Below are 24123 nucleotides of genomic sequence, written 5' to 3'. Positions count from 1 at the left end.
ATATGGAGTTATGTCATTTTTATTTATTTTTTGACAGGGGAGCTAATGTTAGAACATTGTATTGCATTTCGTAGTCACATCTCTTCAGTCTTCATTTGCCACACATAAGATGGATTTTTAAGTGTCCAGGCCAGACCCGGTTTGCAGAATTTGCCTCAATTAGGTTTTTTCTGGCTGTTTTCTCTTGCTTAGGTTCAGTGGAAGCATGTGGGGTGGAACATTACACAGGTGTACTATTCACAGCGAAGTACACGCTTCTCTGTGCCATTGTGGGTGATGCTGTGTGTAGTCACATGGTTAAGGTGATCACTCACCAGACTGCTCCACTAGCAAGGTAACTTTGACCTTTTGTTATTAGTAAGTAAACTTAGGGGAAGTGGCCGGCGCCGTGGCTCAACAGGCTAATCCTCCGCCTTGCGGCGCCGGCACACCGGGTTCTAGTCCTGGTTGGGGTGCCGGATTCTGTCCCGGTTGCCCCTCTTCCAGGCCAGCTCTCTGCTATGGCCCGGGAGTGCAGTGGAGGATGGCCCAAGTGCTTGGGCCCTGCACCCCATGGGAGACCAGGATGGGTACCTGGCTCCGGGCTTCAGATCAGCGCAATGCGCCGCCCGCAGCGCGCTGGCCGCGGCGGCCATTGGAGGGTGAACCAACAGCAAAGGAAGACCTTTCTCTCTGTCTCTCTCTCTCACTGTCCACTCTGCCTGTCAAAAAAAAAAAAAAAAAAAAAAAAAAAAAAAAAGAAAGAAAGAAAGGAACTTAGGGGAAGGATGATACCTTGAAGCTGTTGTGTGTGGGTGATTCTGTACCTGGCTGCACATTTCCTCCACCCCCACCCCCTTCTGTTAAAGGGCCCTATAATTGCCTATCAGGTAAACAGCTCCCAGGCCCATAAGGACCACCAGGAAGGCCAGCCTACCTGACCTACATGACCTTCAAGCTGATTGGAGAGATTGGAGAAGCCTAACAGCGCCAATATCGGCTCTATCCTATAGAATTAGTGTTGCCTTGAATCAGCTATGCCTCCTCTGCCTGCCCTTTAAAAGGTGTGCTTGTAATTAGTCATGCGCACTGAAACCTGTCTCCGGTGCAGAACGCCGTGGCCCCACCCCCTACAGTGTGGACTTCCCACGACGAGTCCGCATGTGTCAATCTCTCTTCCCTAAAAACCATTTATCTATTGACTCAGTTTTTTAAGACAAATATTTTAATGAGAATTATATTAATGCTGGCGATTTTCATTATGAAATTACTTTGCTGATCAAATTATTTAGGCCAATTTAATTCTTTATTATCTATGTAAGGTATTTTCCACTTACCTGTTACTGAAATCATTTCCATTGGGGTCACTTTCTGTGTGTAAATACAACATTTTGGTGATTATAGCGTCTGCCTTTGAAGATTCCCTCTTCTCCTCTAGGTCCTAGTTGCACACCTGCAAGCCCGAACATGTCATGTTCTATCAGTAATATTCTTTAGGACTCTGCTAGAAGGTGAAGAACGGATTCACAAGAAAACGGTGCCCCAACTGCCATCCCAGTTCTGTGATACGGTGCAGTGTGAAAGGTGAAATCAAAAGGTCACCTTGTTTCGGGGTCACTTGGAAGCAATCCGTTCACACAGCGTTGTCGCTCTGTGGAAGAGGACACTGGAATGAGCAGCTCCAGAAAGCAAAAGGAGGAAGTGCGCACGTTAGTCTATTGTTACTTATTTTTCAAAATTTAGTTGAAAGCTGACAGTGCGAGGGAGACACAGAAAGAGGCAAACAGCGCAAGACAAAGATCTTTCATCCACTGGTTTACTCCTCAAACTAACGGCCAGGGCTCCCACGTGGATGCAGGGGCCCAAGCACATGGGCTCTCCGAGGTGCATTAGCAAGGAGCTGGAGCGGAGCGGAGCGGCGGGGACTCAGGCTGCGCTGCGACATGGGATGCCAGTACAGCCAGCCTAACCTGCTGCACCGGAAAACACCGGGCCTGGTCGTCTCCTGGGTGAGCACAGCCCACAGGCAAAGGCAAAGCCCGGGTCACCAGCGGGGACCAGCCGCCCAGTACTCTTCCACGGTCCCAACCACTTTCGCTGCTAGATAAGCAACCACATCAACCTGACGAACGTTTTCAAACGGTTGGCGCAGGTTTAGCCAGAACGTGAGCCCTTGAAAGCACGCGTTAATACCCAGCTGAAGATGGTAAAGTCCGCCCAGCTCCAGAACAAGTGCTTGCAATCGCGTTCTTTCGTTACCTCCAAAGGATGGTTACATGCCCCAAAAATGTCCACGCTGCTGAAATAACCAGGCACGTAGTGCTACCTGGCCAGGTGTTGAGCGACTGTGCAAAATCGGCACTTTGCCAGAGGGCGGGCTGTGCATCGCGACCCGCGTGGCGAGGCGCGCGCACGGCGAACGGGATTCACCCGTTGGGGCTGTATCCCCGCGTTCCAGGTGCGCGGCCGCGGGCGACCCGGACCCGGACCCGGACCCGGATCCGCTCCTGAGCTCCTGTGACGGAGCCCGACAGCCCTCGGATGCCCGACGCAGGCCTCAGCGCCTCCTTCACCCAACCCCCGGAGCCCCCGGCCGGCCCAGGCGCCCTCCCGAGCCCGCCTCTCGGCACCCGGCCGCGGCCCGGGGCGCTGCGCCGCCGAGCGGGCGGGGCGGGCGGGGCGGGGCCGGGGGCGGGGATTTCTGGTACTTTCTGGGCACCGCGAACGCGCCGCTCCCGGATGCGCTGCAGCCGGCGCTGCAGCTGCCGCCGCGGGCCTCCCTTGTAGTGCGCCGAGGCCGCGCCGCCATGGCCAAGTGGGGCCAGGGGGATCCACGCTGGATCGTGGAGGAGCGGGAGGACGGGACCAACGTGAACAACTGGCACTGGTGCGGGCGCGCGGCGTCCTTGGCGAGCCGCGGGCGCGCGGGCTGGCGGGCTGGTGGGCGGGCTGGCGGGCGGGAGCCGAGCGCGGCGCCCTTGGGGGAGGGCGTGGGCCTCGCGGGTGCCTCCGGGGCCCGGCGGTGTCGCCTGCGCTGCTGTCGCCCGCCTCCCAAAGTTGTGTGGGCAGAGCGAGCGACTTCGGACATCCCCTTGGGTGCCGGCAGTCGGCCTTGCCCGCCGCCTTGCACGCCCGCTCGCCCGGTGCTTGTGCAGGGCCTGGGGCCGCCTTGGCCTGCCGTGCGCGAGCCTTTCTCGGCCTCCTCGAGCTCCGGGAAGGGATGCTCCCCGGCCCGGGCTGTGGGCCTAACAGGCCGCCGAGGCGGCGCGGGGCGGGTTCTCCGGGCAGGGCCGGGCCGTGCGTGTGCCTGGGCGGGGACCGGGAGCGCGGGCCCCACTCGCCCGGCCCTGGCACCATGGACAGGGCGCTGACTTCTCTCAGCTGGCCTCCGTCCCCTCAGGCGGGACCTTGGGGAAGAGTGCGTGTGTGTGGAAACGCTGGGTGATGGGTGCGGTGACTCCAGTTACTTAGCGGCAGCCACCCTGGCAGATGGCCCGGGCTTTGCCCATCCCGTTCCATGGGTGAGGCTGGAAGGGCCCGGCGCTTTACGTCGTGGGTCAGTAACACCCGGGGGAAGGTGCAGCGGGCTCCGGAGAGGGTAGTGGTCTGCGGGCTGGTGGCCGGCCCCCGGAGCGTCCCCTCAGGTCTGTGCCCATCTGGTCCCCGCAGGACGGAGCGCGACGCCACTCTGTGGTCCCGAGGGAAGCTTCGGGAGCTGCTGGTGGGCATCGTGGTGGAGAACGAGGCCGGCCGCTGCGAGGTCAGCGAGCTGAAGCAGGTGGACGGCGAGGCGTCGTGCAGCAGCCGCAAGGGAAGGCTGATTTTCTTCTACCAGTGGAACATCAAGCTGGGCTGGCGAGGTAAGCTGGCCCCGGGGGCCGGCAGGCGGTTCCCCAGCACTTGCTTTCTTTCTTTCTTTTTTCTTTTTTTTTTTTTTTTTTATTTTTTGACAGGCAGAGTGGACAGTGAGAGAGAGAGAGAGAGAAAGGTCTTCCTTTGCTGTTGGTTCACCCTCCAGTGGTTGCCACGGCCGGCGCGCTGCGGCCGGCGCAGCGCGCTGATCCAATGGCAGGAGCCAGGAGCCAGGTGCTTTTCCTGGTCTCCCATGGGGTGCAGGGCCCAAGCACCTGGGCCATCCTCCACTGCACTCCCTGGCCACAGCAGAGAGCTGGCCTGGAAGAGGGGCAACCGGGACAGAATCCGGTGCCCCGACCGGGACTAGAACCCGGTGTGCCGGCGCCGCTAGGCGGAGGATTAGCCTAGTGAGCCGCGGCGCCGGCCCAGCACTTGCTTTCAGAACTGCTCCGGGCGCTCTGACCACAGCTGAGGGTGCTTGATCTGAGGCCCTGGCGTGCCGTTCTCTTGGCCCCCGGGCTGGACCCTTCTCTGCCTCACACCTGGGAACCCCGAGGCCCACCTGCCCGCCGCCTCCCGCAGGTCCTTGTCCCCAGGGAGGGAAGCCATCTCTCTCTCTCTCTCTCTCTCTCTCTCTCTCTCTCTCTCTCCCCCTCCCCCCCCCCTCCCCTGGGAAAGATGGCAGCGTCTCCCTGGCCGTTCTCCCCAGGGCGCTGAGGCTGCTTGGGAGCCCTGTGGGAAATGGCGCCCTCTCTTCGGTATCTCTTTTTTTCCAAGAACTTCTTGGAGTCCCCTCATTCATGATTACTAAGGAGGGTAGGATATCGAAAAGGTCATGGAAAATGGTAATTATGGAAACACTAAAGACTGCAACATTGCACAAAGTATCAACACCTTTTTTTAAAAAAAGAAGTTATTGGGGCCGGCGCTGTGGCACCGTGGGTTAAAGTCCCAGCCTGCAGCACTGGCATCCCATATGGGTGCCGGTTCGAGTCCCAGCTGCTCCACTTCCAATCATGCTCCCTGCTAATATGTATGGGAAAGCAGCGGAGGATGGACCAAGTCCTTGGGCCCCTGCATCCACGTAGGAGATCTGGAAGAAGCCTCTGGCTTTGGATTGGCGCAGCTCAGCCATTGTGGCCAGTGGGGAGTGAACCAGTGGATGGAAGAGCTTTCTTTCTGTCTCTACCTCTCTGTGACTCTGTCTTTCAAATAAATTTAAAAAAAAAAGTTTTTTGAGAGACGCTTTCATGCTGTATGCAGTATTCTGATGTGGAACACTAGGGTGTTTTTTTAAGATTTATTTGAAAGAGTTTTTTAATTTTATTGTCCTTGAACTTTTGGGAGCCCTGCTGTTTTGTATCCTGGCCTCCCCCTCCTTTTCCTCATTCATCAGGGCAAGATTTTTTAATTTTTTTTGTAATGTTGCTTTATTGGGAGAGAATTGGCATAGCCTACATTCTTCTGGTTTTTTTTTTTTTTTTTTTTTTTTTTTTTTTTTTTTTTACAGAGTTATAGACAGAGAAAGGTCCTCTTCCATTGGTTCACTCCCCTAATGGCCACTACGGCCGGCACTATGCCAATCCGAAGCCAGGAGCCAGGTGCTTCCTCTCGGTCCCCCATTCGGGTGCAGGGACCCAAGCACTTGGGCCATCCTCTTTAAAGAATTACTTATTTGATAGAGAGAGAGGGGGAGAGAGAGGTCTTTTCATCGCTGGTTCACTCCCCGGATGACCGCAATGGCCAGAGCTGTGCCAATCTGAAGCCAGGATCCAGGAGTTTCTTCTAGGTCTCCCACGTGGGTACAGGGACCCAAGAACTTGAGCCATCTTCCACTGCTTTCCCAGGCCATAGCAGAGAGCTGGATCGGAAGTGGAGCAACCAGGACTGGAACTGGTGCCCATATGGGAAGCCGGCGCAGCAGGTGGTGGCTTTACCCACTGCACCACAGTGCTGGTCCCTGCATTCTGATGTTGAAAGAACCCACGGGCCGGCGCCGTGGCTTACTTGGCTAATCTTCCGCCTGCGGCGCCAGCACACCGGGTTCTAGTCCCAGTCGGGTCGCCAGATTCTGTCCCGGTTGCCCCTCTTCCAGGCCAACTCTCTGCTGTGGCCCGGGAGTGCAGTGGAGGATGGCCCCAGTATTTGGGCCCTGCACCCCATGGGAGACCAGGAGAAGCACCTGGCTCCTGGCTTCAGATCTGAAGCACACCAGCCGTTGCGGCCATTTGGGGGGTGAACCAACGGAAAAGGAAGACCTTTCTCTCAGTCTCTCTCACTCACTGTCCACTCTGCCTGTCAAAAAACCACGGTTCCCAGTATGTTTGCGTGTGCTCCAGCACTGCTGCCACTTTGAGAACATTTCAGCTGCAGAGGAAACCCTGTACCATTCGCAGGCACTCACTCCCCTCTTCCCCAGGCCCTGGCGGTGATGAATCTCTGCCATGGGTCTGCACTGAGCTTTTCCTGTGCACGGAGCCGGAGCGGTAGGCCTGCCTGGGCCTGGCTGCCTTCTCTGCAGGGGTCTAGGGGTCACCACGGGTGGGGCAGCCTCCTGCTGGTCTGTGGATCTGCTGCATTTCCTTTGTCTATTGATGAGCCTCTGGGTATTCTAGTTGCTCCCACTTTGTGGTCTTTTGGCTAAATTTCTTCCCAAGGTGCTTAGCACCGGGCTGGACACATAGTGTAGGCCCCATAAATGTTGAAGTAGCTGAGGATATAGGGACCCAGGGAAGGGAGAGGAGAGGGGCACAGAGCTGGAGCACTGGGCTGTCTCGGAGTTTAGGCCTCTGCCTGCGCTCTGCTGCTTCCCTGCGGGGCTGCTAGCCCGCAGCCCGCCAAGGCTGCCTTGAGCCAGGCCGCAGCTGGGGAGGCGGTCAGCGAGCGGCAGCAGCCCGCCCTGCCCTCCGGCTGCGAGACACCTCCCGGCTGGGTCTTGGCAGGATCCGGTACCCACCGCCTCCCCACGGTAGGGAACCTTTGGCCTTGTGTGTCCTCCATGTCTCTTGGCCCAAAGCCCCAGGGAGCTCCTTTGGAGATAAGACCCAGGCACAGCCTGGAGGCAGGCAGAGGGCTTGGCTGCCCCTGGTGCCAGCCAGGAGCAGAAATCATTGTGCCTTCTGCCCTCCCCTCCCTTTGTGACCCTGCCCCTTCACGGGATCTGGTCCTCCTGCTTTGAGAACTCTGGGCCGGGAAGAGCGGCTGGAGCGGATGGGAGGGGCGCAGCCGGGCGGGGCAGCCTGGCCGGCAGCCAGTCGTGGCTTTGTCATGGAAGACCCCATTGGTTGCAGGTACAATTAAGGAATCTGGGGCCAAGCACAAGGGGTTGATTGAAATCCCCAACCTCTCCGAGGAGAATGAAGTCGACGACACTGAGGTATGCTGTGGACTTTGCTTCTTGAACGAGCTTGGGCGGTGGGCTCAGGCAGTCCCGGTGGGCTTCGGAGGAGCGCGGTTTGTGGGGAAGGGCTGCTCCCAAAGAAGCAGCGTGGGGCGGGACCAGGTGTGGTGCGGGGACAGGACACCACCTCCGGGAGGTCAGGGGAGCCTGTGTGCCCTGTAGTGTGCCCGCAGCCTGCGTGGCCGGCTATGGTCCTGTAGTCTCCTGGCTCAGCCTGTGGGTGGCGCCTGCGCACCGGGGCAGCGGCCGCTGTGTCCTCACCGAATGGTGTGACAGTGTTGTTGATTGTTGACCGTGTGTCCTGCAAAGGAGAAGTAGACCGTGGCCAGTGGTGGGGTCGGGGTTCAGCCTGCTGGAGGTCCCAGGGCCCTGGCTGGCTATGGCCGGTTTCGCGCCTACTCTGGGTCTGGCACGCTCAGAGGCTCTCCGTCCTCTCCGGAGCGGGGCCATGGCTCGCCTCCCAGAACCCCAGAGCGCAGAGGCGCCCCAGGCTCAGATCTGGGCTTGAGTTTCCCGGCCACCACGGCTGCAGGCGCCTAGGCCAGCGCTGAGCTGGATCAGTGTGATGCAGGTCACGTGGGCGGTTTCCGAGTCTCACCTTGCAAGAAACAGGCGACGTTAATTGTACCACGTGGGAGGAATCCACCCACCCAGTCTCCCCTCCGGTGTGTGTGCTCTGCTTTGTAGGTGAACGTGAGTAAAAAGAAAGGCGATGGCGATGTCCTGAAGGAGCTCATGCGAACCGCAGGCACCGCCAGGGTCAGGGAGGCCCTCGGAGACTACCTGAAGGCGCTTAAGACGGGTAAAGGCGGCATCCCCGGAGGTGCACAGGGGCCCTGGCTGCTCACCCAGGGTGAGCTCGGGGCGGGGGCTGGGTTCCCGGGTTACAGTGAGAGCAGGGCAGGGCTCCAGAAACAACTCGCGCTGCAGGCACAGTGCTGGACTGGAAGGTGGGAGCTGGTTGGGGGTGGGGGCGATGGCGACTGAGCAGCAGTGCTGTGCGCGGCCCGCAGGGGTGAGAGCAGTCAGTCGCCTCTGGAATTACTGTTTCACGCCTGTCTGGAGGGGCTGCCCGCCTGTATGCTCCGTGCACTGCCGTATCTCCAGCACAAGGCCGGGGACGCAGTAGGTGCTTAATAAATCTTTGAGTAAGTGAATGAGTGGAAGTGCCCGCAGGGATTACAGGTACAGCTGAGGTAGACCTCGAAGTGAAGTCACCATTAGCCTCCACATTGCAGAGGCTGCCAGCGGGTACAATGGCTGCAGGGCCCATGGTGCCGTGCCTTCTCCTTGCTGGTGCTGCCCCTGTGGGTTGGAGTTGCCACCCTGCCTGCCGTGAGGCCGTGCTTGTGGCCAGCTAGCTTATGGGCTCGGCTGCCCTGCGGCCAGGCTTGGTGAGGCAGCGGTGACGCGACAGAGCGCCTGGCTTTGACAGTGAGCGGGACCACAGGGGAGTGGTTGCCTATGTGAAACTTAGCTTTTTGGAAAAGAACTTCTGGAAATTTGCTTTTTTTCTTTAAGATTTTGTTTATTTGAGAGGTAGAGTTAGAGACAGAATTGTCTTCCATCCGCTGGTTCATTCCCCAAATGGCTGCAGTGGCCAGAGCTGGGCCGATCCAGAGGCAGGAGCTTCTTCTGGGTCTCCTACACAGGTACAGGGGCCCAAGGCTTTGGGCCGTCTTCTACTGCTTTTCCAGGCCATAGCAGAGAGCTGGATCAAAAGCGGAGCAGCCGGGACTCGAACCAGCGCCCATATGGGATGCTGGCACTGCAGGTGGAGGATTAACCTGTGCCATGCTGCTGGCCCTTTGGCTGCTTTTTAAGAATTTGGTAAAAGTGAGGCATTTGGGCCGGCCCCGTGGCTTACTTGGCTAATCCTCTGCCTGTGGCACCAGCATCCCTCGTTCTAGTCCCGGTCAGGGCGCCGGATTCTGTCCCGGTTGCCCCTCTTCCAGTCCAGCTCTCTGCTGTGGTCCGGGAGGCAGTGGAGGATGGCCCAAGTCCTTGGGCCCTGCACCTGCATGGGAGACCAGGAGAAGCACCTGGCTCCTGGCTTTGGATCGGTGCAGCACCGGCCGTAGCGGCCATTTGGGGGGGTGAACCAGCAGAAGGAAGACCTCTCTCTCTGTCTAACTCTACCTAATAAAAAAAAAGTGAGGTATTTGAAAAAAGATACGGAAAAGACATTTATGGCCTTAGGACCTTTGTTGTTAATCATCAGTGGCTTTCTATATAAAAACACACAATGGTCTTAAAATTAGCAAAATGCTGTGGGAACTCAGTAAATACCAGTTCTGTCTTTGCACATGCTGCTCTGGGTTTCCTACTTTCCTCTGCTTGCCAGGGAGAAGGCCGTGACACAGCATTTCCTGTGTTTTTTGTAGAATTTACAATGGGAATGATTTTACCGACGAAAGCTCTGGCGACCCAGGAGGTGACAGTTAAGCGGAAACTGAGTGAGGATGCCATGCAGGTGGGACCTCGGGGCCCGAGCAGAGGGAGGGGGAGAGGAGGTGCTTAGCTGCCCAGCAGCGCTGGGGTGCCCTTAGTGAGGAGCGTGGGGCTGTATGAGTGGCAGGAGGCTTTGGTTCTTGATAGGAACGTGTGAACAGCCTTGTGGGATAGACAGCATCTGCCCACCCACCCAGCAGTGACACAGGCTGTCAGTCTTCCTCCTGTCCTGGAGGCTGGGACAGATGGACACTCTTTAGCCTCAAGTGTACTTGTCTTCCATACGCTTACCCGTGTGCCCCCCTGGGCCACATTTCCAGGTCCTGCTGGAATTAGGGGTGTGCGGCCATACACTGGGTGGGAGTGGATGGAGCTAACAGCTCCTGGCAACAGGGACCCGTGTCCCAGGGCAGCAGCAGGACCTGGTGGTGCCAGGGAGGCTTTGCGTGCCCGTCCTGGTGTCTGGAAGGGACGGCAGGCAGCTGAGGCTGCTTTGCGGTTTGGTTGGGAAGACTGTAAAACCCGAGCAGCTCTTCGTGGGTGTGCTAACCCCCCCTCTAAACCTTTTTCCTTGGTGAGGCGCAGGCTTCGTTGCCGGCAGCGCTGGGAGTCAGGATCCCCACTGTGGCGCTGCACATGACGGAGCTGTTTGATGCCACAGTGGAGCAGCTGTACAGCATCTTCACCGTCAAGGACGTAAGCACCACGGGCTGGCGGCGGGGGAAGCGTGCCGAGAGCAGAAAGCTGGGATGGTAGCGACAGAAATGCCTGAGGGCTTTGGAGTGATTTGAGGAGACAAAGGCAGATTTGGGGACTGTAGTGGCAGTGTGGGGGATACAGTGACTACTCTCTGAGAGGAGGAAGCTTTTGTGTTTTCTGTACGTAAAGGCTACTATTCAGGATTTTAAAAAAAAACCCATCACTCAACCATAGCGATTGTTGCATTATTTCCACTTATTCTTACAGCATGTGGCTCAGTAACCTGTCTGCTGTGTTTTGTTTCATTAGTTGGTGCAACAATTTTCTAAATCTTCTGCTGTCTTAGAAGCTGAAAAGGGAGGGAAATTCCAAATGTTCGATGGGAACATCACTGGGGAGTATGTGGAACTGGTGAGTAGCCCGGGCAAAAGCCAGGAAGCTTTCTAACCTGCTCTGGTTTTATCTGAGTTCACAGAACCTTGAACCGTATTTGCTCTCAGGATAACGTAGACTGTAGTCTACACAGTATCTGTACCAAGTAAGGATGAAGGGGAAGCCTCAGCTTGCCAGTGCCTGTGCAATGCTTGTGCCTGTACAAGAGTGGGCCTTCTCCTGCCCAGGTCTGGCAGTTTCAGGCTCTGCTGACATCAGCACCCAGGTCACTTGTCTGTCACCTCACCCTGGACCCGAGCTATGTCCTGTTGCCAGTGTCCCTATACTCTGTGGTCCTTGATCTTACTGCTGTTAGCACACATTTGGTGGTTAAGACGAATCATCAGTGGTGCTGGAATGTAAAGAAAATGGAACTATGTTGTTCACTGATTGTTCGGGTACTATTTTTTTTAAAGCTATGTTTATTTGAAAGGCAGAGTTACAGAGAGGCAGAAGCAGAGGTTGGTCGGTCTTCCCCCACTGGTTCACCCCCAAGATGGCCGCAACGGCATCGATCCAAAGCCAGGAGCTTCATCTTCCTGGTTCTCCACGCAGGTGCAGAGGCCCAAGGACTTGGGCCATCCTCTGCAGCTTGCCCAGGAATAGAAGTGGAACAGCCGGGACTCGAACCAGTGCCCAAAAGGGATGCTGGCACTGCAGGCAGCAGTGGCTTTACCTGCTTTGCCACAGCACTGGCACTTTAAGATTTGAAAGGGAGAGAGAGTGTCTCCATCTGCTGGTTCACCCCCACAATATCCAGGGCCGGTACAGGAGCTTCTGGGGTTCCCACATGGGTGGCAAGGGCCCAAGTACTTGAGCCATATTGTACTGCTTTCCCCAGGCCATTAGCTGGGAACTGGAACAGCCAGGACAGAAACCTGTGCCCATATGGGATGCCTGCACTGTAGGCAGTGGCTCTATCTGCTATACCACAATGTCAGCTCCTACTTTGGGGTTTTAATGAAAGGGTGTATTTTATTGTGGATAGTATTTTAAAGTATGTTTTCAGTGGAATTTCTTGTTTGTTTTCAGTTAACAAATAGAAAGATCATCATGAAATGGAGATGTAGGAACTGGCCAGAAGGTATGTGAAGTGTCTTGTATGCATGAAGGTCCAACTCTAAGCTGGGTTTTTCTTCCCCTGCGAAAACCAGGTGTTGCAGTCTAAGCTTCCCTTTTCCTAATGCAGTGATCCGCTTCCTGTTTCTTTTCCAGAACACTATGCAACAGTTGCACTGAATTTTGTGCCTACTCTAGGACAAACAGAACTGCAACTGCACTGTAAAGGAGTTCCTGTCTGTAAAGAAGAGAACATGAAAATTTGTTGGCAGAAGCAGCATTTTGAAGAAATAAAAGGTTTACTGCAGCTGGCCACCCTGCATGGTTGATTAGCTTTTACGAGGGCATTACTTTTTGTAAGCAAAAAGTGTCATGTTTACCTCTTCCTTCAATATTAAGAAAGCAAACAAAACCTCTTAATTTATTTTATATTGGATGAAAATCTATGAACTTACATAGCATTTCGGGCATTGTCTGACTCTTTCTACTAAAACTAGGCCCCACAGTGAGTTTTCAGTAGCAAGCAGCCTGAGCCAAGGTGGTCGCCTCACCTTTTCCCTATCCTGTTTCTTCTGGAAATGCAATCCTAGCCTGAGCACAGGTGGTTGACGTTTCCCGAACTGCAGGTTGTCCTAGAACGCTCGCTTTCAGCTGTAGGCTAACTTGAAGGAGACAGAGAATAAATGGCATGTTGATGTTCTTCCTTTATTTGTAGGGTGTATGAGTTGTGTAGCTCTTCCTTAGTGAAACAGGGGTATGTTGACGGGAGGCCTGCTGGCGGTCTGTCCCCTTCTCCTTGCTGTGCTGGGTGGTCCTGCAGCAGTTACGGCTTTGGGGTGGACAAGACTGAAAAGGCAGAGGGTAAGTTACTCTGTTGGACTGCTGCAAACACTTGTCGGGAAGTACCAGATGGGTGGATCAGTGTTGCCCCTCCTCCACAGGTTACTCATTCTGAGCGGACTGAAGCAACATGTAAACAAATGAAAAGTCATCACAATCAGTTTTAATTAAGTGCACAGAATAGCAATCAGTCATGTCAATAAAAATAAAACAATTATTTTTACATCAAGTGTGCTTTATTTCCTCCACAGGTATTCTGTTAAATAAAGCACCATTTATATACTGCCAGGCCACAGCTAAAGAGGATTCTTTACAGAATCAAATTTCTTGTGGTTTTTCCGTATACAAGTAAACTTAATTTTGATAATAAGAACCACAGCGATCGGAGGCAATCTGCCTCTATTATAAGGTACAAAACTGGCACAGAGGACACCATATTATACACAGTAAAAATGCTGTAAGTTTAAATTACAACGTACAGGGCTAGGGAACCCTGCTCCTCCCGGACAGCCGTATTAAATGAAAGCCACTACAGTGAACTCTTAATTACATAAAACATCCATTATCTGATTGCCCTTTAGAAAGTATACTGAAGATGCAAGGTTTTCCATCTGGAGTTCTGCCTGACCAAGGATTAAGCCTATAAATCTATCTTGCCATTCAAGCAGAGAGCACTGGACAAATTGAAGCACAAAAACGAATAAGCAAAACTTATACAAACAGCATTGGGGGTGGGGAAGGGGCCTTAAAAGTAGACATGCTACATCTAATGTCAAGAAGCAGCTTGGTTGCCTTTGCTAGATATCCTTGTGACCACGTGGATTGTAGATTCAATGGTCCTGCACAGGGTATCTAAGATGTCCTGTTGCTGCATGTGACTAAAGAGTCCTCTGGAATGGCCACAACTGAGTGACAAAGCCGCCTCAGGGTCCTGAGAGGGCAGAGCCTGACCATCACAGCTTCTCAAGTCAGCTAAGTCAGACAGTACGGCAGAGATGGAAGTAGACGGGAACTCGGCGTCTTCCTCAGGTAGGGCAGAATCCTTGGAACAGTGGAGGTCTTTGAATTCTTTACAGTCTTCAAATCTACTGGTGTTGGACTGGTCTGCATGCTGGGACCTGATATTTGACATGTCTTCTGAAAACGAAGATGGAACTTCCATTCGGTATTCTTTAACAGAACTATTTTCAGGGGAAGGGAGATCTTGCTCAGTTCCGGGGTCGATAATGGAGGAGTCTCTTGTCTCATTGTCTGAAGTGCTAGTTGGGGTCAGCACCTCCCTGGCCTCTGTTTTCACGTCGCCCATGCAGCTGTCGACGGTGTGTTCCTCATCACTGCTTACTCGCCGCCTCTTCACAGGAGTGGCCCCTTCATCATCTGAAAACAAGATCACAAGGGGGAGTTCTCTGAAAGGGGTCATTACGATCACATGGGGGGAGGAGCAGTTTTGAGCACTTAAAGGTTGAGAGGTTCAACTGTTACACCAACTGTTTTCTTACCACCCCCCACCCTAAAGGTAACATCAATCTATAAAGTTAACCTTTAGTTTTTCTTTCTTTGGCTTCTTGCTCTTGGAGCGAGTTCCTCTGTTGTAGACAAGTCCTGCATTTGCTTAAAAGCTCTTGCAGAGTTGGAATGAGCGCGGGATTTAAGTGCTGGGGAGTGTGTACTGACAGGAGCAAGGCCAGCGCCCTCAGGTCCTACAAAAACCCAGACAGGACGTTGAAATGCTGAAGCCACCATTTTGACAGAACTGTTTTAAAATGTTAACTTTCATAAGCAGCCAGCCAGATCTCGCTGGCATTTTTAGGTGATGCTGTTTTACTTGACACAGGTATATAACCATGGTGGTAATGTCACAGTGAATGCTCAAGTAGTGCTTTTTGAAAATGGAACAGAAAAAATCAGTATGAGAAGGCAGACTTACAAATGCTATTTCTTAAAGACCTTTGCTTCACGAGAAACAGCCTTACGGAAATTAGTTTAAGTTCAATTCTGGTGGTCGTCAATAGTGCCGTTCTTCCCCATCTGGCCCTGTGACGTGTTCTGGCTGTACTTACCCTTATCCCTGAATTTCCACGGGGGTTCCACTCTGAGATGGCTGTCAGGGGAACCTATGGAGGGCACGGAATGCCCTAGGTTTAACCACTTTTAGGTCATTAATCTGTTTTGGTTATTCTGGAACTATGAGCAGTAATAGCAACATCACAGGTCATGTAACCCAAACACAGAACAAATGGAGATATGAGGGGTTTCTTAGTGCTTGTGTTGCCAAACATTTAATGACATTAGCTCATGTCTCAAAGTGAGAGAGAACGTGTGCTACGAGTATACAGAACACACAGGGAACATGTGCTTCTAAAAACTTGAATAGTGATAGCCGGCACCGTGGCTCACTTGACTAATCCTCTGCCTGTGGCACTGGCACTCTGGGTTCTAGTCCCAGTTGCCAGTCCAGCTCTCTGCTGTGGCCCGGGAGGGCAGTGGAGGATGGCCCACCTGCACGGGAGACCAGGAGGAAGCACCTGGCTCCTGATCGGCGCAGGGCGCCGGCTGTAGTTGGGAGTGAACCAACGGAAAAGGAAGACCTTTCTCTCTGTCTCTAACTCTGTCCAAAAAAAAAAAAAAAAAAAACCAAAAAAAAACCTGAATAGTGAAAGTTTTGACAGTAAAATCATGAAAGCCAAATACAGGTTTAATTTAAGGAAAGTTCTGAACAAGTACAAGCCTACACCTCTATAGCCTTACCCCATTTAACGAAGCACTTGCTTTGGAAATTTCAACTCGGTTGGTGAAATCAGACTGTAAGTTCTGGTACTGATTGATCAAGTTTGTAATAAGGGTGCTGATCAAATTGGCACAATTTGCTTCAGAAAACACTTGACTTTGAACCTGAAAAAGATCAGAGACAAAACATTCTCCAAACGACCAATATGATCAAAGTGCAAACATAAGCAAGGGGCAGTGCCACATACCTTTAGAAGGAAATGTGTCATGAATGTGTAGACAATATTGTTGTTTAGAAAAGTTCTTTCATCCATTAGGATACATTTAATATATTCTGCAAAAACAGGATCTTCACACAAAAGCTTGATGCAGTTTTTTGACATGGCGGACTAAAGTGGGGAGAAGAAGCACTGATGGTTGAAGATGGAAGTAGCCAAGGACTTAGCACATTGCATATAGTGGATATCTGAAGTCACTTCAAATTCTGTTGGAAAAGCCACTTCTAACCCAGCTATTCAACTTTTGGTTTCAGCAAGTGTCCTCTCAGTACACTGAGCGGTTGCTAATTTGGACTGTGTAGGTGAGTGCTAGGGAAGACCCTGGATGGCAAGATTGAACAAAGATGCTTCCAGAGAAATGGCGGCTTTCTTACCCAGCACTGACACAGGTAACGAGGACTGGAAAAATGTGGCTATTGAATGAGAATGTTTTTTAGGGGCTCGATTAATGTACAAAAAGCAAATAACAGGAAAGACACAAATTTTAAGAATTAAAATCAACTTCTCAACCAGATGGTCAAACTTTATGAGCTCATTATCTATGGTAATTTGATTATTTGCAATACTTACAAGGGGAGAAGTAAAGGTATAAGACAAAGCTCTTTCATAATTACTTCCCTGCAGATTAGCAGGTCTGAATGTGAGGATTTTTTGCTGAAATGAGTTTTCCTGTTTTCAAATGGTCATGGCTCTTACAAGTAGTATATGTTTTTAAGGAGACAGCCTCCTTAGATTTGTATGTGTGCTTTAATCATGGATTATTTATATGAAAAAACTTTTTAAAAACAGAACAAAATGTTAAGACACTATGCCATGTGTATACTTAGATATTTCACTAGAGTTAGCTCATTAGAGTTAGTAAGTGAAGTAAACTGCTCACGGTCACCCAAGGAATCAGGAAATCGAGTGGGACCAAGCCCCAGACCTTCAGCTCTTAGTTCTGGGAAAATTCCATCCTAGGTACCAACAGCAGCAGCAGACAGGAAAGCAGAGAGCTTCTCCACTTTCCTGAATGCACTATTTAGCTACACATCAATGAGCAAGCTCTTTTCTGAATGCCTGCCATGTCCTAGGTCATGTAAGGTAAAACGCCTTGCAAAGATGTGATTCAAGAGGAGCTTACAGCTTGAGAACAGGAGACAGAAACAACCACAGGGCGAGACCTCTGCCTGCTGGGCAGCCGCACTACACTCACAGCCCTTGACAAACTATCATGTCAAGGAAGGTCAGCAAACCCACCTCTTCCTCTGGAGAAGGGGAGATAAACCAGACAGAAAACCAATGGCTTTCTTCAGGATTTTTTAAAAGAGTAGGGGATTCTCTGTCTCATCCAACAGATCCAATCTAGTTTCTCCCTCTCCCAGCCGTTCACCCTTCACAATTAAGCGAGCATTATTTCTATGCCCATTTGAGCTTAAGGAGCTGACTCTTTGGACACTCAAGGTAGAAGGGTAGTCTTCCTTGTGCTCAAAGAAACATGAAAAGACAAGTATATCACACCCTTGGAAAGTGACGGGTCAGGAAGAGATCAGAAACAGAAGGCTGTCACGGTTTCTGCTGGAACTTGTGCAATGGTGGGGAGGAGACAGAGCCAGAAGTAGCACAAGCCACCTTGCCCCAATAATCCCTCTTGGATTTTTCCCACAACTAGTGGCACTGACCTATAAATGAGAAATCCAATTATGAACTTACTTGAAATACCCTCTGTGATACAAGTCTACCAAAAGAATAATTTAAAAAAAACCTTGAAACTAGATGCCTACTGTCTGACAGTATTTCTATTCATCATATTTTACCTATCGAGATTCTAAAACCTAAAGCATACCCAGATTCCATGCAGTTAGCTTTCAACCCACTGCTCCCTAGATGAGTAGAAAGAGCACTTAAATGAGCAGACAGACCAAATCATCTGTAATTCATTTTCATTACCTGAGTCTGGCATAGCTCAGTCCAAAGTTTGGGGAACAGTGCAAGATGCAGTGGCAAACCTTCATAGGCAACTAGGACACCTAATATTTGAAAAGAAATCAGAATAGGTTATGATTATAAATTATACTACTGAGGTATTAAACTGCAGGTATTTATTTTAGCTATTTCTGGTCATAACTATGCATATTTTCTGCATTTTAAAGAAATGAATATAAACTAACTATAGGGGAAGAATTCATTCCAATGTTTTAGCCAGTGAAATAATCTAGAATGCACTTTCTTGACTGTCCTATACCCTCATTCCCAGGAGGACCTGAAGCAACTTAAACTCCCTCTTCCTTCTGGAGTATCAGAACTTTATCTGGGAAAATCAGTCACTGCAAGTGGCTCCAAAGCTGTTTTGGATTAAGGCACCACCCTGCACACTAGAAAGTTTTCACAGAGCAGCTAGACTTCAAGACTGAAAATGTGAAGAATTAGCAAACTTATCATTCCTTTTACCTTGTTTCTGCAAAGACAGGGAAAACTATCTTTGTGGTACATTTCTATAAACACTGCTCTGAGCCTACCAATTTCTAGCCTTGTCTCCAGGATCATTTGGGTGGACTGCACTTGACACTGAGTCCTATGTGGAACCACTATGCTTTTAAGTTCCCCTCCTATTTCAGATGTCAGCTCTGTCTCAAGGAGATCTGCTCCCTATCCTCAACCACCCCAACCTTCACTGTACGGAAGTGTCAGTACCACAGCCCTGAATACATTTCCGCGGCTCCTCATTCCCAGGGATAGATTATGATCAGGAAAACAGCAAAACACGAGCTATGCTCCTCCAGTTAAGAAATTAAGATCAAAAGTTCACAAACATTTTTGGGCCAATCAGTATTTTTAACTCTGAGGCTATAAAATCTGTTGCAACTGCTCAACTCTGCGGAGGCAGTGGGAGAAGCCATAAACAGATGCTAAATGAACGGCTGCAGCTGACTTCCAACAAAACCTTACATATGAAGACAAATTTCAATCTCAAAAATTTCATGTCACAAAATACTACTCCAGGTTTAAAAAAAAATCGGAAACCTGTTCTTAGCTGGCAGATAGCTGCTGATTTTATAAAAATAGGCAGCATGTGGACTATAGTCTGCGTGAGATCAAGCATTAGGGAACATCTTAAAAGGCAAGTCAGATCAGTATTCAGTTCTTTAGGATCCCTTTTGTGGGTAAGCCTGTATTTTATTGTCAAGATTTGTGAAGGCCAAAGGAAACATTACCGTTTCTCCCCTTTATCCTGACTGAATATGGTTGAGGTTGGAAGCATTTACACATCGTAATATCAGAATACACAGGAGCAAAATAGACATGCCAATCCAATCTGTGGCTATAGGAAGAGGGGGTTTGTGTTCCTGTATCGTAATTTCCCATAAAACTAGAGGAGGGGTAGGCAACTGTGGGCCTTAGGCCAAGTCTGACCCACAGCCTGTTTTTATTTGAGCCTATTAGCTAAAATAATGTGACAGCGACCACTTGTGGACTGTGAAGTCTACAATTTTTTGTGTCCCACTCATCACAGTCTGTCAACCCCTGAACTGATGCTGTTCTGACCTAATCTCTCTCAAGGAAAGCTAGCCCTATACTGTCATTTCCACTTCTCTGGTCTTTATTCTTTTCACCCCAAAATGACATATCCTTTACACTTGTACTCCACAAGTGCCAGCATGCCAACAATAGCAACACAGAAACCACTGCCACCACAGAGGCCTTCATGATCCCAAATCGTTTCTAAGTGGCATTCTGATCCAAGCAGCCATTGACTGACATCTACTGGGTCAATCACATTTCCCATCAACTTTAGGAGGTATTTTACCCTGACCCCTCCCGCACCCCTTCTGATGATGAAATTGGCTTAAGAGAGATGATGTCAAGTGTTCAGATTTATCTTGAAACAGTCAACAATGTGGTTCAGAGTCCATCCCAGGTTTATCAGATTCTAAAGCTCTTAATCCTTTGAATAATCAATGTGTAGCCAAACTTCAGTCATCTGTGTCTTATCTCCATGATTTTCTGTACATCTGCCCATCACCTGCACTACTGTTACTAGCATAGGAGATTAGCATGGTGTACCTGCTTATGATGCAGCATGAACCATACCTATTTACTAATACAGATAAGCGTCCCCTGGACCCTCCTGTATAACACATTCTAGAAACCCCCGGGCCACCCTGTGGGAGGCTAAACACACCCCCTTATAGTCCTGCCCCCCCCCTCTCAGAGCTACACCTTCTTTGGAAGGCTACCCCTTCACAGCAACAGCTTTATTCCCCCACAGCACCTTCCAAAGCACTGGGGACGAAGAACCCTTTTCCTCTGATTCAAGTTAGAAGCTAATACCTTTAACTCCACACACTCCTCCTCCATCTAAGGCAGCTTACTTCCTGGGTGTAAGGCAAAGGGAAATGGAATCACCTAAGTTCTCAGGCACATATCTAAGCCTTGCTCCAAGGAACAGGATGGACATGCCTAAAACATCCTGGCTTATGCACCCCTGACTTCAGGCATCCTCAACAAGGCATGGCCCACCCTGCCCTGTTCCCACCAATGAAGGAATACACAAAAATAAAAAATGTTCCAAATACATCCTTTTTCACTACTAACACCTCATACTGTAGAAAATGCTACATGTGTTGAAAGAGGTAAAAAAGTGTGTCAGATTATTTTGTATTGCCCATAGCTGCTATGAGAAAAAAATGTTTCATGTATATCTTTACTAGTTATGGTTTTTCCTGTCCAAATTGTGTTAAGGTTCTGTCCAATTGTCTACTAATGTGTTAAGCCCCTCCAAACATTATCCAGCAGAGGCAGAGGCCTTAGCCAGTGGATGAAAGCCATGACTAATGCACTCATAGGAGATGTGCGACATTTTAGCTCAAGAACAGGACTTTTTTGATCTGCCTAATTCCCCTTGTTTTGACTTCACACCAACTAAGCAACTGACTGTTGCTCATTCAGCTTCCCACATAGGTTATTGAAAGAAAACCATCTGATGGCCCAGCCATGGACTATTCAGATCCCTATGCCAGTTCTTTCTCCTGTATATTAACATATTAGTGACCAACCTCAGAACTATAAATGTCTCTTTGATGTGATTACCATGTGTTAACCTAGCATAACTGTGTTTGCTTTGGGTGAGCTGAAAAAGATGGCCTCTCATCTGTACCAGATACCATGACTAGTCAGTGCTGAGATCTATTAACCCCAAGAAGGCTTCTGAAAGAGTGAAGCAGTCACTCTTCCAGGCTGTACCACCCTGATACCACACAGAGGAAACATGGATCCAAGCAGTCCTTCCTGCAGACCTGAATTGTTACATTTGCTATTTGTACTAAATTTTTCATTTGAGAGATTTTGAAGACTTCAGATTTTCTAGATTCTTTATTACGTTATACGGAAAACGTCACTTTCTGTTAGTTCCATTAAGAAAAATTTCAAAACCAGTGTAACAAAAAGATGATAAAAGGAATTCCTGTTTTGTGGTTGAAAATGAAAAGTACTTAACTAAAATGATAGAAACCAAGGGATTTATTTTGTTTTGAGCATAACACTGTAGAGTTTGCACATAAAATATAGTACCCCCCAAAAAAACCCTGGTGTAATTAAAGAGTTTGCTCTACATACCACTATTCTATATTAAAGCCTTTCTTCCAATTACAAAACCAAAGTATAGTCATTACAAATAACTTAAACCTTAGTTAACAGAGAGCATCTCCTAAGTTCATCCTTAAATGATTAGTCTCTATCTTTTTCTGTATGCGTACTAACTGTGATCTCCCCTGTTTCTAAGAATCTGCCTGCTGTTTTCCAATTTTCTTCTTTTCATGTAACTGAAAGGCTGTTCCTGGCTTCTTGTTTTAATAGATCGGGTACTGCTGGGTCAGAGGTGTGAACATTCTGGCAATGTCAAATTTTCCCCCAATCAACTCTGACTAGTTCTCCATTATATCTCCTTTCCTCCAGACTGTTTTAAGTGGGGGCAATCTCTAAACTTTACTGAGTTTGAAATAAAAATAAATAAATAAAAGGTCAAGAGAGATAAATCATTGATGCTTTCTTTATAAATGCATGCGGCCAGCTTCTCCTTTGGTCACCAGACATTCACTGTGTGTGTAAACAGTCTGTTTATGTACTTTGTACATTTTGCTTGATGTTCTGCAATGTTTTACCAAAAGACTAAAAAAAGCTTTGTATACTGGCAATGTTAGTTATCTGTTAGATATGTATTTTTTCCATTCACCATTGTTTTATTTCAACTTATGGCACTTTTCACAATGTAGTATTTTCAATTTTTATGTAGTCAACATTTTTCACTTTCTTACTTATTTCTGGGATTTTTTGTTTGTTTTTGACAGGCAGAGTTAGACAGTGAGACAGAGAGAGACAGAGAGAAAGGTCTCCTTTTGCCGTTGGTTCACCCTCCAATGGCCGCTGTGGCAAGCACACCGCACTGATCCGTAGCCAGGAGCCAGGTACTTCCTCCTGGTCTCCCATGTGGGTGCAGTGCCCAAGCACTTGGGCCATCCTCCACTGCCTTCCCGGGACACAGCAGAGAGCTGGACTGGAAGAGGGACAAATGGGACAGAATCTGGTGCCCCAACTGGGACTAGAACCCTGGTGTGCTGGTGCCGCAGGCGGAGGATTAGCCTAATGAGCCGCGGCGCCGGCCTTATTTCTGGGATTTGAGTCCTATTCGACAGGGTCTTTTGTAAGGAGGTATCTATATGATCCCAAGTTTTTCTTTAGTATTTTACAGATATTTTTCCAAAATTAAATCTTTAGCCATCCTCTAATTAATTCTTATCAAAGGAATTAATTATAGGTACTAAAGATTTGTGTTTCCCCCACAGAAAGCTAGCCAATGATCTTAGTACCACCTCTTCTGCACTCATAGGATAGATCATTAATAGCATCTACCAAATTCTAGTGTATCCATATGTTTGCTGGGACTTTTTCTATTGTCTACCTAGGCATTTCTTTTCTAAATTAAATAGTGCTTTATTTTCCACTACAAATTGCTTTGTTCATTTTCATTTCATTTTGTTACTGTTGTTGGCTTTCATTTTTCCTATCATTATTTATGGCAAATCTATCCTTTTTTTCCCCCTGAAGATCTATTTATTTAAAAAAGAGGAAAATTTAAAGAGGAAAAAAGAGGGGAGACACACAGAGATCTCTTTGATCTGTTGGTTTACTCCTCAAATGCCCCAACAGCTGGGGCTAGCCCAGGCCCCAGCCAGGAGTCAGGAATTCTATCCAGGTCTCTTACATGAGTAGCAGGAATCCAAGTACTTGGATCATCATTAACTACTTCCCAGGGGCCTTAGGAGGAAGCCGGATTGGAGGCCCGAGTAGCTGGGACTCAAAACAGGCACAATGACACGGGATGTCGGTGTCCCAAGTGGCAGCTAAGCCTGTTGCATCCCATTACCTGGCCCTGTTGATGTTATTTCTACACCTGCACTACATGGTCTGAACCATCGTAGTTTACTTTTATGTAAGAAAGGGGAGAAAACACACCTATTTTTGCAAAAAGGATAAACCAAAAAATGAGCAACAGTGTTAGTTAAGGACAGTCTGTGAGAGTTATCAGTGTGTACCTGACACCGTTTTGAACTGCAAACTATATACAGGAATTCTAAAACAGTTTTTTATCTTTAATAAGTCTTCTAGAATGAGTGGTGTCACATCCTCCTTTTTTCTTTTTCCTGATTTTTTTCTGGAAACCTTGGCTATTTTAAAATATAAAAATACCGTGGCTTCAGTGCCACTGTGACTACAGATGGCAATGAGCAGTTTCAGTCACCCTCCCTGAACACACTCCACTTCTTCCCATCTCCTCTAACCACATCTCTGCCCCTCCTCCCTTCAACCCTAGCCATTTAGTTCTTGGTAACTCTGCAGTTGTTAATTGACAGTTATTACGTAATTCCCTGTTAGTGCCTAACAAATGGTAAGAAACCACTCAGTTACCTATAAAAACTTTTCCCCAACGCACTGGAAATAACTTAAATCCAGTGTAGCTCTTTGGACAATCTCCCTATTGGTCACAATATTCTAATTTCTGGACTTTGGACCAGCTATCCTCAAGGTTCAGATGATTCAGGAAGGATATAACTGATTTTAGCCTATCCCTTGGGCTTTCTGTTGCAAAGCAATCTCTTGGAAAAATTAAAGAAATTAAAACCCTTAACTCTTTTCCCCATTGTGGTTATTGGTGTGGATTTTGTTTTTTCCAGCCCTTTCCTGGGTGCCTCACTTTGGAAACAGTTCAGCTGAAAGAGTTCAACTTCGAATCCTGGGCCATAACCTATCTACTTTATAGGAAGGCATAAAGATGGCACTGCTCTTAGGTCTTTGTCTGACTTCTTACCTAAGACAATGTCTGTACTGGCTAGGATAAAACCAAGAATAATTTCTTTCTCCATTCCA

The 24123-nt window shown here is 49.2% G+C and overlaps 2 protein-coding genes across 11 annotated transcripts in view; one reads left to right on the top strand and one right to left on the bottom strand.

The window, feature by feature from the left end:
* Positions 1 to 2159: 2159 nt before the first annotated feature.
* On the top strand, positions 2160 to 12938 carry AHSA2P (Putative activator of 90 kDa heat shock protein ATPase homolog 2). Of its 3 annotated transcripts, none has more exons than XM_089326392.1 (9): positions 2160 to 2291; positions 3649 to 3839; positions 7125 to 7210; positions 7922 to 8036; positions 9619 to 9707; positions 10265 to 10381; positions 10694 to 10795; positions 11849 to 11900; positions 12032 to 12938. In XM_089326392.1, the coding sequence occupies exons 1-9, from the start codon at positions 2248 to 2250 to the stop codon at positions 12202 to 12204; spliced, it is 969 nt and encodes a 322-aa protein (XP_089182518.1). In that variant the 5' UTR covers positions 2160 to 2247; the 3' UTR covers positions 12205 to 12938. The 3 variants fall into 3 exon arrangements, with proteins under 3 accessions (XP_089182518.1, XP_008252582.3, XP_002709738.3); XM_008254360.5 differs by lacking the exon at positions 2160 to 2291 and adding an exon at positions 2655 to 2866; XM_002709692.6 differs by lacking the exon at positions 2160 to 2291 and adding an exon at positions 2666 to 2866 and having other exon boundaries at positions 10271 to 10381.
* USP34 (ubiquitin specific peptidase 34) overlaps positions 12857 to 24123 on the bottom strand; it is a 234077-nt gene continuing 222810 nt past the window's right edge. For all 8 annotated transcript variants that reach the window (XR_016229347.1, XM_051838286.3, XM_051838300.3 and 5 more), the window contains 5 exons: positions 17650 to 17729; positions 15691 to 15831; positions 15464 to 15607; positions 14256 to 14415; positions 12857 to 14092 (listed from right to left, as the gene is read on the bottom strand). Coding sequence is in view for 7 of the 8 variants with exons in the window: in XM_051838286.3 (XP_051694246.1) it covers positions 13488 to 14092; positions 14256 to 14415; positions 15464 to 15607; positions 15691 to 15831; positions 17650 to 17729 (1130 nt within the window). In the remaining variant the exon portion in view is untranslated. The remainder of the gene's footprint in view (positions 14093 to 14255; positions 14416 to 15463; positions 15608 to 15690; positions 15832 to 17649; positions 17730 to 24123) is intronic.

This window comes from Oryctolagus cuniculus, chromosome 2, assembly GCF_051225735.1.
Source record: "Oryctolagus cuniculus isolate XC-2025 breed Fujian yellow rabbit chromosome 2, ASM5122573v1, whole genome shotgun sequence".
Classification (NCBI taxonomy): domain Eukaryota; kingdom Metazoa; phylum Chordata; class Mammalia; order Lagomorpha; family Leporidae; genus Oryctolagus; species Oryctolagus cuniculus.
The sequence above is the reverse complement of the archived record's forward strand: the minus strand, read 5'-3'. Positions and strand labels throughout refer to the sequence as shown.